The sequence below is a fragment of the Mobula hypostoma genome, chromosome 1, assembly GCF_963921235.1.
Source record: "Mobula hypostoma chromosome 1, sMobHyp1.1, whole genome shotgun sequence".
Taxonomy (NCBI): Eukaryota; Metazoa; Chordata; class Chondrichthyes; order Myliobatiformes; family Myliobatidae; genus Mobula; species Mobula hypostoma.
The window spans coordinates 112398869-112412857 of NC_086097.1; the positions used below are offsets into that span (position 1 = coordinate 112398869).

The 13989-nt window shown below is 40.7% G+C and overlaps 1 protein-coding gene across 2 annotated transcripts in view; it reads right to left on the reverse strand.

Moving 5' to 3' along the window:
- Window positions 1-13989, reverse strand: part of rims2a (regulating synaptic membrane exocytosis 2a) — a 1139701-nt gene that overhangs the window by 234582 nt on the left and 891130 nt on the right. For both annotated transcript variants that reach the window (XM_063054936.1, XM_063054922.1), the window contains one exon: window positions 2452-2558. In XM_063054936.1, the coding sequence (XP_062911006.1) occupies window positions 2452-2558 (107 nt within the window). The remainder of the gene's footprint in view (window positions 1-2451; window positions 2559-13989) is intronic.

The following is a 13989-nucleotide window of genomic DNA, read 5'->3' on the forward strand; positions in this document are numbered from 1 at the left end:
GCTGTCAAATGCCATCCATTTCATGATAAACAGGACTCATGAGAAACCAAGGGAGAGGAGTCTGAAGGAATATGCTGTACTTCCCAACACTTCCTGTAATACAATGCTAGTACATGGATCTACAGATGGTCAGTCAATAGATTATGAGGATTTTGTGCAGTACAATTAAGGAAGAGCATTATAAAGATTTGAGCTTTTGTGGAACCTTCATGGATGTAGATGGTGATGTAGACAGCCAAGCTTCAGATAAAGATCAGTGGTTCACTAACATTTTTTACTGAGATGAACATCCTTGTCCCATTCTCCATAGTATCTATAAATAATTTTAATTGTTAGCATTGTCTGGCAAGTCCCCTCTAATTGTCACCCTTTCCTTCTCTGCCTGACTGCATCTGCCAAGTACCCCTCCTTACCAGGATCTTCTTACTGCTTATTAGCTCTTGCTTTACCCCTCTCCCCTCACTCTCTATACTGGCTATCCCCCCTCTACTCTTCAGTCCACATGAAGCATCTCGACCTTAAATGCCAAATGCCCATTTCCTGGTGGAGATGCTGCCTGGCCCCCTGAGTTCTTCCTACATATTCTGTTTTTGTTTGGAAAGTTAGTAGTGTTCTTCTTGGAACTCAGAAATCTTAGGAGTGATCCAGAGGAGGTTTTCAGATGATTTAGAAAACAAATTCTCTTTGAGTCAGTTAATAACCAGAGATCAAATACTCAGAAAGAAATCTTTTGCTTAGTGCATATATCTAAAATGCTTTACTTAAGACATAGTAGAATCTGACTATATAAATAATTGTAAAAGTGGAAATAGACAGGTTTTTGATGATGAGAAATATACAAAGTTATTGACTATGAATACATGACAGAGCAAGCGTTCTCTTTCAAAGAGTTGAAGGACAACTGGCCAAGTGTTTTTTTCCGGTACTATTAATTTCTATGATGACGTGTGCTGATAAAAAGGATATTAAAAATTACTAAGCTGTATGAGTACAAAATTTTAGTTTCAGCATCTAATGTGCTGATTTTGCCGAAAGAGCCTAGGATAGATCTGGAGGTCTGGAGCTCTGATAGTCAGAGGCCTTGGAAAGAAACTAAAAATAAAACAGAGTGGTGAGTGCATGGAACACCCACCAGGAGTGGCGCTAGAGGCCGATACATTTAAGAAACTCTTAAATAGGCACATAAGAAACTCTTAGATAGGTGGCCTCATATCCTGGTGAGATAGGGACATGCCTGTGCTAAAATGTGAAGTCATTTCAGGTGGACTGGGCGGATGAGATCTATAGTGAGCTCTGACAGCCAGGAAGGCAGTACTGCAGCGTTTCATGGAGAGTGTGGGGTATGACAGGGCACAGAAAATGTTATGGTCATTCGCTGCAACCAAGGAAGACCCCAGTTTGTAACACTTGTTCGTACCACTGGACTTCTGAGGTTGACAGAGTGAAACTTCCCCAGTGCAACAGTGCTTCTACTTTAAAAACTCTCCCGCACAGGTTTCTTGTCATTGACAGATACGATGGACAGCGACCACCAGGTAGATACATGAATGACAGAAAAATGGAGGGCTATGTAAGAGGGAAGGGTTAGATTGCTCTTAGAGTAGGTAGTCAGTACTAGATCGTGGGCCAGAGGACCAGTACTGTCTGATGTTCCATCTTTCCATGATCTTGAGCTTCTGACAGTTGACCACCTTATCTGTCTATTACCACTTTTCAGAATTCTGTTGTGATAGAAGTTTATGATACCTCAGCATCTGATGACCCAGTTTACATCCTTGTGAATCAACATTGTGTTCAACAATTTCACATTCCTGTTGGATTTTTCCATGCTGCGGGAACCAAGACTCCATAGTTTCTTTCTTGCCCTGTTGCCTTTCTTTCTCACCCTGTATACTAAGCCTTTTATCATTAAATCATCCTGACTTCTAATATGATCTTTCCCTATCATCATTTACTGTTTCTGAACATCTACAAAATGGTGAAAGGTTGAAATGTTTATTCTTCCTCAGTGCTGTCTGATTATCTATTTATTTGAGATATAGCATGGAATAGTCCTTTCCAGCCTACTGAGCAGTGCTGCCCAGCAACCCCCAATTAAACCTAAGCCTAATTACGGGACAATTTACAATGACCAATTAACCTACCAACCGGTACATCTTTAGACTGTGGGAGGAAACCGTACCACCCAGGGGAAATGCCTGCGGTCACTGGAAGAACATGCAAACTCCTTACAGACAGTGGTGGGGATTGAACCGTGGTCAATAGTATTGTAAAGTGTTGTGCTAACCAGTACACTACCATGCTGTCCCATTGAGTATTTTCAACATTTTTTTGTTACTACCCATTATAACAAACAAATTGTAGCCTCCAAAGTAAAACTGTAGCCTATGTGAGCATTGATTCAATTTTGCTTTGGGTGTCTTTTATGTCAGGAGAGGATTTCACACTTGCCTTAGAATGGTATTCCTGTTCCAGCCTGGAATCTGATGCTGCCACCTGCTTGTACTTGTTCATTTTCATTTTCATTTGGCGAGTTCTTTCTTCCATGTCCATTGAACCTGTAGAGAAAATTCCAAATTAAACATCAACATGGAACTGGCACTTACCCCGCTACTCCTTTGTTGGACATGGCAAATGTAACACAAGTAACGTTGTGCTTGAGGTGGAACTTGGTCAGGGACTTGGACAAGACTCTGGGGTAGAAATTCATCCCTAGTAAATGCATTATGCCATTTCTGAAATTCATCCATCAATTGAATCAAATTCCAGAAGCAAAAGGCTGTGTGCAGCCATTTTGAAGACGGATGTTCAGCGTAGCATGTGGAAAACCTCTCACCCCTCAGATCGTTTTGACTCAGAGAGATCTTCATTCAAGACAAAAGAAGATTTGCATAGTTAATGCTGGATTAGTATCAAATATTAGTATCAAAATCGTCTGGTTTAAAAGAAATAATCTCAACTGATCTGCTATAGAAATAACAGGAGGGTAAAAAAAGAAGCAGGTGATAGCCAAGGACTTTTTCCCAAGGTGGAAATGGCTAATACATGGGGACATAATTTTAAGGTGATTGCAGGAATGTATGGGGTGATGCCAGAGTTAAGTCATTTACACATAGATTGGTAGGTACATGGAACACCCTGCCAGAGGTGGTGGTAGAGTCAGATACATTAGGAGCATTTAAGAGCATTTAGTGGACCATAGGATGAAGGGAAGGAGAAGGGGACGCAGGGGGAAGTAATAGACAGTCAAAGGCAAGAATGGGGAATAGAGGAAGGGGGGGGAATAGATATTATTGGAAGGAGATATCGATATTACTGTGCTGTAATGTTCTATGTAATATTGCAGTGTCAGAGTTGCTGCAGATGAGAGTTCCCCACTAGCTTTCTACAATTCTCCTAAAGACTAAGTAAAATCTCAGGAGTTACCCGTGCTAGTACAGCACAGTGAAGGATTCCACAGTCTACACAGCCGGACTCAGCATTGTATTATATGAACATTAACACAACTTCTCCATGCGACCCTGCTCTGGCTGAAGTGAATAGAACACAATAAACTAAAGGAAAAATTCTCCCTTAACTGTCTGTCTGGTTGTCAAGAGCTATGAATCTATTTTGAATTGAGTACTGATTGAAGATTCTACCTGCAGCTTTATTATTTTATTCATCAGCTTTATTTACTGCTGCTACAGTTTTACATTCATTTGTTTCTCAAACGTTGACCAGAACAATGCCAGTCCCACCATCTCCACTCCTCATCAAGCTGTTCACAGAATAAGAAGCTGGAAGAAGTAAATGTGACCTCTCAACCCAAAGTTTTTTTTCTCTGAGTCAGAAACAGTTTCTGTCTGATTTGCTACTCCTCCTCATTCACAGCAATCAACCTTCTCCCTGCTCAATGTGCCGTATCTGATCCAGTTTCAGTGAAATACCGTGGTAAGGAGCTTTACTAAACTAACACTCGACAATGGATAAACAACGTTGATCCATGTTGTCTCTGGGTAAATCTCACAAAGAAAGCAATTAAGGCTATTCTTTTTGCCTCTGCTTGGCAACAAAAATCAAAGTAATTGCTACAATAAACTGAGGTAGGCTTACCATGCTAAATCAAGATGATTAACCCTAAGGGTGAATTATGGCATTCATCATTTTAGGCCTAAGGTTGTTATAGCCGGGGGTGGTGGTGGGGGTAAGCTCCCACTACCTATAAAGTGCTCCAAATGATGTGCGTCTCTAACAGTCTCTGACAACCAAGTCCAAATCTTGGCCTTCACATGTGGCTTAGCTACTCAGCCTGGCAGAACTGTTTCAACTGACAAGGGAAGGATCACTGGAGACTCAAAAACCAGTTGCTTCAGGCAGGCTGGGCTCGTCAGCCTTGGACAGCAGCCCGCTTAGCAGAAGAAAAACTCGGATTTTAAACCTCTGCTGCCTTGCAGCCATACCCACCTATGGGAAAGGGTTCGGGAATAAACCCCGAGGAAGAAATCCAGAGCCGGGGTCCCTAAGGCAATTTGATGCTGTTTACAACTTCACTCTGGCAACCTCCGTGGCGACATTGGTGCCAAGCTGTATCAGTTCTTGCCCTTCCCTTGGACTACATCAGTGAAGTGGAGAGGGGAACCCGCTGCATAGGCAACAGCCGGTTCTTCAAATCTTCCCGCCCAGGCTTGCGCCCTGGAGAGGACACAGTCCACAAGAAGTGCAAACCCATGATCCCCTGGGATCGATGGCTGCCTATTACTTGAATCAGAGGACATTTTGCATAATTCTAACTTGTATACCTTATATTTTGTCTATATTTGAAAACTGACTACCTGGTATGGAAGGATTCATATGTCTTCCTTTAGAATGTAAACGTTTTTATCATCTTAGGTCGAAGGCAACTTTACAAGCAGAGAAAATGGGAAGAGATTATATTGTAGGGATGAATATGTTGATTCAGTAATTTGATTTAATTCATAGAAACATAGAAACATAGAAAACTGACAGCACAATATAGGCGCTTCGGCCCAAAAAGTTATGCCAAACATGCCCATACCTTGGAAATTACTAGGCTTACCCATAGCTCTCTATTTTTCTAAGCTCCATGTACCTATCCAAGTCTCTTGAAAGACCCTAACATATCTGTCTCCACCACCGTTGCTGGCAGCTCATTCCACACACTCACCACTCTCGGAGTAAAAAGCTTACCCCTGACATCTCCTCTGTACGTACTCCCCAGCACCTTAAACCTGTGCCCTCGTGTGGCAACCATTTCAGCCCTGGGAAAAAGCCTCTGATTATGCACATGATCAACACCTCTCATTGTCTTATATACCTCTATCAGGTCACCTCTCAGCCTCCATCGCTCCACAGAGAAAAGGCTGAGTTCACTCAACCTGTTTTCATAAGGCATGCTCCCCAATCCAGGCAACATCCTTGTAAATGTTCTCTGCACCCTTTCTATGGCTTCCACATCCTTTGTATAGTAAGGTGACCAGAATTGAGCACAGTACTCCAAGTGGGGTCTGACCAGGGTTCTCTATAGCTGCAACATTACCTCTTGGCTCCTAAATTCAATTCCATGATTAATGAAAGCCAGTACACCGTATGCCTTCTTAACCACAGAGTCAACCTGCGTAGCAGCTTTGAGTGTCCTAAGGATTCTATGAGATCCCTCTGATCCTCCACACTGCCAAGAGTCTTACCATTAATACTATATTCTGCCATCATGTTTGACCTACCAGGATAAACCACCTTACACTTATCTGGGTTGAACTCCATCTGCCACTTCTCAGCCCAGTTTTGCATCCTCTCAATGTCCCGCTGTAAACTCTGACAGCCCTACATACCATCCACAACACCTCCAACCTTTGTGTCATCAAACTCACTTAAAATCTATTCAGTAGTCCATTTGGATGAGGGGCTCCCAACCTTTTTTATGCCATAGGCCAATACCATTGAGCAAGAGGTCAGTGGACCCCAGGTTAGGAACCCTGTTCTGGATCAATCCAAAGATTCAGGGCCCATCTAAGGTTTACATTCCAGATCCTTAGACTTGGACAGGGTAGAAAGGGAGATTTCCAGTAAGGCAGCCAAGATATTGTTCGATGTGAGGTGATGGGAGGAAAGGTGAAGCATGTTAAAATTTTGTATACTCTTTGAATTCCTGTGGTGACAGCTACTGCGTGCATTTTAGGATTGCCACTTCCCATGCCAAAAGGAGGAATTATCGTATTTCTTCCAGAATTCTGCCCATTAGGGTTTTCTTTTGGTTTTCAAACTCACTTCTTTTACTCCGTAGAAGTGTCTTTTATTTGAGAAACAATTCTGGTGAATTTCTCTGGCATTTTCTGGACATGCATCAGAAATCAGAAAAATTCCAGCACTGGGTTTGGAGAAGCTTGTGCAAAATCAAAGCTATTGTTCCTGGAAGAATTAGCTCTATGTTTTGTGACTGGCCCAGAAAGCCAGTGTGGGTCTTCTTGAAACATGGATATTGGGTCTTCCACTTTCCAATGAAGTACAGGAAGTGAAGCCACGAATAAGTATTTGCAGACATACTGTACACATCCTAGTTAATCCACAGTTTAAGATAAGGCTCAAAGAAGCCAAATCACACAAACATCAGTAAAAGGGAAATGGCTTCTGATTCATCTATTGGTGTGAGTGAAAGAAATTTAGCACAATGATCTATGCCACTTCATGCTAACATTAAGAGGTAGGAATTGTAATGAAGTGAGTTTCCAGCTTTTTTTTTGCCCCAGAATCTTATCACCTAGGGACTTATATAGTAAAATTCAGGAAAATTGACTCTCAGTTGGTGATAGACCAAGAAAGCTAAATGTCTCAGAGTTTATATTGTTAAATACCTTGTTGCAAATATTCAAGACAAGAAAGAAAGATTTACCTGCACACAATAAGAAAATTCAGACAAATTTCACTCCATGTTCCTTGCACAATACGGCTTTTAGAGAAGCACTGATTCCAAACAGCTGACTATTGACTACAGGAGGAAGAAGTTAGAGGTCCATGAGCCTAATGAGTCCTCATTAGGGGATCAGAGATGAAGAGGGTCAGTAACTTTAAATTCCTTGGCATTATCATATCAGAGTGTCTGTCCTGGGAACAGCATGTAAGTACCATCCCAAGGAAGGCATGACAAGATCTACTTAGATGTTTGTGTAGATTTGGCAAGTCACCTAAAACTTTGACAAACTTCTATAGATGCACAGTGAAGAGTATCCCAACTGCTTGCATCACGGCCTAGTATAGAAACGCGAATGCCTAGGAATGGAAAGGACACAGAAATAAGTGGATGCAGCCCAGCTTATCACAGGCAACACCCTCTCCATCATTCAGCACATTCACAAGGAGCACTGCCACAAGAAAGCAGCATCTATGATTAGGGACCACAATCATCAATGACATGCTCTCTTCTCAGTACTACCATTGGGCAGGAGTTACAGAACCCCTAAGATCCCACACCATCAGATCAATGTTATGGGCATGCTGCTATTGAAAGCTTAGGGCCACCTTCAATTCTTCCATGAAAAGTCCTAGAAATCCCAGTATATAACAAGATGAGGCAGTGCAAGTGAATTGTGTTCAGGGAAATGAGCAGTCCCTAAGCCCATTTACCCTGCAGCAGCATGCAAGAGAATTTATAGCACACAATGTGACAATAATTATTAATAATGCTAGATTGTCTGTTGCATTCCAATATACAGGTATGAGAGCAATTTTAGATAATTTTTTTTTCATTCTACTGGGGAATATTGCATTAACAAGAGCAAATGTGAGAAAAAGGAAAGGGTTTATATCGCTCATTTTCTGACACCTTTACATTGCTCCAGGATTTCCAGAATGTTTCCAGAGCTTCAGAAGTCAGAGATGTTATTTGTAACTCCAGCAAGTGTGAGAAAAGTGACAGTATGCAAAGAAGGCAAGAAAGACAGGGATGTATCACAATTTCATTCATTTGAGAGGTGCTGAACAGAGTTGAGAATTGAGCTGCAAGTTCTGTCACAGCCATGCGTCAATTGCAGACAGGAAAATTTTTTACTCAGCCCTTCCATGAATGAAAAGATGAGGAATGAATCATAAGAAGATTGTGAATTGTATTTATATGGAGCTATTCATGCTATTTTCTGGATGTAGCAAAATGGTTTACAGATCGGACAGCAGAAGTATTTTTAAACTATCATAATTCGGATATTGTGTACAGAGCAAACTCCCACGAGTGAAAATAGCTGGAACATTTGTTTTTAGGAAAGCTTGAATAGGGATACATTTAGGCTGGAGATGAGATATAGAGAAACCTGCTATTCAACACTATGTCAACTTGAAAACAAATTGGCCCTGGTGGCAACTCATCTGAATGACAGCATGGGATTACAAGCCTAGACATTTCTGTTCAGCTGAGATCTCTGGAGTAGGACTTGCACTTCTACCTACTGACTCAACAGCAACAGGGCTAGTTTTCAGACATTAGAAAGTTTATGGTGCTGACTTTGGATATCTGTTTCTGAAGCCCTATATTCAGAGCTATTAATGCAAAAACCTATCAAATTATCAGTTAAAACACCTATACAGACAGTGCTGATGAGTCACACAATACAATAATAGTCCAACAAAAGCTAAGAAGACAGAAATTCCACTCAGCCAGCTATGTTTCTACCTGAACATTGGCTAGTCAATAGTTAAAGACTGTTGAGAAGACATTTACAATTTCAATGATACCTAAGGTGTAAGACTATGCACTTACATTGTTTTTACTGACAGGAAAACAGGTAAAGGTGGGTTACTTGCTCCTTAAAGCCAGTCCTTTGGGCAGATGGGCCTCATCAACCGTAGTTGGCATCTCTTCTAGGAGAAGGAAAACTCTGAACTCTTGCAGCTATATACCCACTCATGGGGAAAGTTTTGGGAGTAAACCCCAAGGGAAAATTCTGGAGCTGAAGTCTCTAAGGCAGTCCAACATTGAGTTCAATGCTGACTGGCAACTCCTGAGACACAGCTGGTGCTGAACTGTATCGGACTCTGCCAATCCTTTGGGTTCATCAGATGTGTGGAGAGTGGAAGCTTGATGGGCAGCAGATTGCTCTCCACATTGTACTGCCCAGGCTTGTGTATCTATACAGCTAGGATGCAACATTCATGGTCGACCCTGAATGATGGAAGCTCCCCAAAGGCTATGCAAATTGAGGGCCAACATCAGTTCTAAACTGATTTAGATTGTGAGAGATCATTGAGAAGTATCAACAATTGAAGACTCACTCTTCAAAACTATATTTCTATGCATTCTTCCTGATTCCCAAAAATACCATGAGTCAACATTTGTCCTCATTTTTACCTCCATCTCCACCTTCATCCCAAGTGACTGGAATTCACTGTTATTTGGCAAGAAATGACGCAATGCTCGCTAACAATTCATCCCATGTTCAATGTGGCTCAAGCACTTTACAGCCATACATTAGTGTCAAAGAAATTGCTCCGTCACCCTGTTACACGCTACATTCCACCCACAGGTATTGTCACTCACAGATACTTGGACTTAATGAGGGATCTGAAAGGTGCAATGTGACTCTTCACTTAGGGGCAGGTGGCACATCTCAGACTTGTACAGATTTCCCTACGTTCCTTTGGGGTATTTCCTTCAGATCCTTCACCAATATTTTAAGTTAATTATAAGTGATTTTAGGTAACTGATTTTGTAATTTTAGAATAAAAATATTCACTTTTAATAACTAATGTATCTGTGAATATCAGACATTTAAAACCTATTAATACCTTTCAGAGTCAGCACATTGGTTGGCAGTAGTTTTTATTTATCAATGCTTTGATGTATGTCTAAGGATGGGCTATCCTCACTGTTTCGCTGGAGACCCTTTGCCATGGATAGCATGCTGACAGAAGCAGGGATGCTTTTGTACAGTATGATAGGCTCTCTGCATCTGGCCAGGAATGGGACTGACACTGCTGTCTCCAAGCAGGGGTCCCTGCAATGCCTCTCAAGATCTTACACATTTCAACGAAGCACCTTCTCATCCTTCTAAATCGCAGCAGATGCAAACAAAAATCTTATAGATTAGTTAATTAACACAATTAAAATCCTACAGCTGCCAAAATGTGTTTTGAACTCACATATTTAGATTATTATTCCAAGGTTCAAGTTTACAATTCCAGTAATTTAACTATTATGCCAGTATTCAAAATTAATGACTGTCTTCAAAGTTAATAATCACGCAATTAAACCTATAAGCAGCACTATGGTACCATTAACTTAGGACCTTGCATTATCTGCCCAACAGTATCTACACATCCATAGAATCTGACACACTGCACTCCTGTTACCAGTGACTTGCTGAAGATCAATAACAGGGATGTCTTAACTCATGGACAAAAAAGCTTAAAGGTGGCCCTAAAACTTACCTGGAGGAAACATGAAATTTCATTGGATAATACTGGATAAATGAGTAGGATTCTAAATTAATTTATAGGCTGCTCTATTTTAAATACGGTGGGTTAAGTGAAAGGAGATGATATAATTATTATTCTATCCAGCATTTTACATTGAAATTTATATTCAGTGAATTCCATTTGGACAAACAATTTAGTTGTGTGCAATCTCATTGGCATTCCTGATTAAATGCACATTGTGCGTTTGGAATATTGTAATGTGACCTTAGCAAAAATAAGCTTGATTAATCTGGTGTTTTAAAATAGTCATTTAACTTTGAACTACAGTCCAACAACTGCAATTCTGGAAAATTTACATGCTGAAGATGTTCCCATTGGCCTTTAAGATGCTGTTCTCTTGAAATGCTTGGACCAAATTTGATTTGACAATCTTTCCTAAAGCATTACCATTTAGGTCCCCTGTGATTAACCCACTGTTAAAGTGCGGATGCCATAATCAGTAATCTTCATGCCAGTACAAAGAAAACTGACATCTTTGCCGCACAGTAGAATCTGCTGACCGCTAACTATTTTGTGTTGCACTGCTCCCGCAAAACAAAAAAAATCATGGCACATGTCAGTGATATTATCCAGTTTTAGATTCATAGAGTACTACAGCACAGAAACAGGATCTCCTAGTCCATGCTGTACCACTATTCTGCTTAGTCCCATCTACCCACACATGGACCATAGCCCACCATACCTCTTCCATGCACGTACCTTTCCAAATTGCTCTTAAACGTTGGAATCAAACTCGCATCTACCATTTCCACTGGCAGCTCATTTCACACTCTTATCATCCTCTGAATGAAGAAGATCCTACTCATGTTCCCCCTAAACATCTTACCTTTGATCTTTAACCCATGACCTCTGGTTTTAGTGCCAACCTCAGCAGAAGAAGTCTGCTTGCATTTTCCCTATCAATACCCCTCATAATTTTGTATACCTATATCAAATGTCCCCTCATTAAACCTGAGTCTAATTCTAATGCAGATTCCAAACATCCACGAGTCCCAACACAAATTTCTACAATGAGCACCTTAAAAATGAAGTAGAAGGTAGACAAGTTTAGCTGGGCCTGTACATAATGGGATCCTGTCTTGAGCTACTAATGTCCACATGTTCTAGTTTGGGGTGGAATCTCAGTCAACCCAGGCAACGTCACTGATTTCAAACAAGGGAGAGATCCAAAGAACTCTCTCCTTGCTGGAAAACACCCTGTCAGGCAGTGTGCCAATGGCTGGCATCCTGGATAAGAGGAGGAAATGCACACTTTCAACAAAAAATGTATTCCTCATGTCCAGGGAAGATGGGGCTCTGTTCTCTTGCTGCTGGTCTCCTCAACATCCAGCTCCTCTGTGACAGCAATTAACATGTGAATATTTGAAGTCATTTTCTTCTTTTAAATCAACTTAAAAATGTAGTGGTTTTCCTGGAATATAGACCACAGCAACTATAACAAAGTACAGGCACTTTAACCTTATATCCTGCTCTAAGATCAACCTAAACCTTCCATCCTATGTAGCCCGTTTTTCAACCTTTCCTGTGCTTATTTAAGAGTCTCTTAAATGTCCCTAATGCATCTGCCTCTACCACCACCCCCGGCAGCATATTCCACACTCCCACCACATTCAGTGTAAAAAACACACCTCTAACATATCCACAGTACTTTCTTGCAATTACCTTAAGATTATACCTCCTTGTATAAGTCATTTCTGCTCAGGGAAAAAGTCTCTGTATATCTGCTCGATCGATCACCTTATCATCTTATATACATCTATCAAGTCACCTTTCATCCTTCTTTGCTTCAAAAAGAAAAGCCCTGGCTTGCTGATTCTATCCTCATGAGACATGATCTCCAATACAGGTATCATCTTGGTAAATCACCTTGCACCGTTTCTAAAGCATACACACCCTTCCTATAATGTGGCAACCAGAAACGAGCATAATATTCCAAGTGTGGTCTAACCAAGGTTCTATAGAGCTGCAACATTGTTTTGAGACTCTGAACTCAATCCCCTGACTAATGAAGGCCACCTTCTTAACAACCCTATCAACTTGCACAGTAACTTTGATCTATGGACGCGGATCCCAAGATCCCTCTGTTTCTTCACACTGCTAAGAATCCTGCCATTAGCTCTGTATTCTGCCTTCAAATTCAACCTTCAAAGTGAATCATTTCACACTTTTCTGGGTTGAGTTCCACCTGCTACTTCTCAGCCCACCTCTACATCTTGTCAATGTCCTTTTGTAACCTGAGACAACCTTCTACACTATCCATAACTCTACAAACCTTCACATCATCCGCAAACTTACTAACGCACCCTTCTACTTCCTCATTCAAGTCATTAATTTGAGATGGAGTCCATGCTACAATATATGTTTTTGTATACAAAGAAGTAGTGAACATTTACTGAATTATGTACATCAGCATCAGAAATTGCACAAGAAATCCAATATGCAGTATTAGGAAAATGGAAGAATTGAGATAAGGGTGGAAGTCATCAGCGACATATGGAAATTTATGCTGTTCAGATGTTTTTACTGGGGAGGACAAAATAGATTTATGGAACTACAAGTCAGGAGGAAGGTTCATAGTGACCTTTGCTATTTAGGAGATCTCATTAAAGTCTATAACATTTTCATAGCACTTGACAGTGTATGTGCATGTTGGATGTTTCGCTGAGGACCCCAGGAGCAGGGGTACAGTTTAAGGATGAAGGGTTGGTCATATAAGACTGAAGTGAGGAAAAAGTTTTGTAATTAACTACCCTGGAGCTTTTTGGAAGTTCAGTCATTATTTCATTCAAACAATTTTATTAGATTACTAGGCTTTTAACCAATTGAGAGACATGGCTAAAGTGCTGGAAAATGGCAGTGAGATGGAAAATCTAGACAAATGGTGGAACAGGTCATAAGAGCTGCTTCTGAAATTCTTTAGTGATCTTGTAGTTACCAGGTTGATATCTGACCCAATGTAGTTGACTCTAAACTGACATTTGAAATGGCTTTGCTAGCAGCTTACTGGTATCAAAAGGAGGCACTGTCCTAAGATCCTGACCCTCTGGGCCATGTCATCTCCTTGCAGCTACCATCAGGTGGGAGGTACAGAGGCCTGAAGTCCAACACCACCAGGCTCAAGACAGCTCCTTCCCTTCAACTATTCTGTTCTTGAACCAACCGGCAAAACCCAAATCACTACAGTTTAGCAACACTCTGACCACTTCGTACTAAAATTGACTTTTATTTGTTCTAATTGTGTTCCTTCTTGAAAAACTAATTTTATTTATGCTTAATTAATGTTTTTCTTGTGACTATTGCTTATACAAGTGTTTGCAATTCTGCTGTAAGCTTTTCATTTCATCTGTGCATATGACAATATACTCAGTTTGGACTGTATTAATGTTAGTAAGCTAAGTAAAAATTAATCTATTGAACCTGTTAGCATGTCAAAAACAGCAAGGTCCTTTACAACTCAGATAACCACGCAAAGTCCATGGTGAACAAATGAGAATTGGGGTTTATCCTAAAGACTTAATACCATGATAG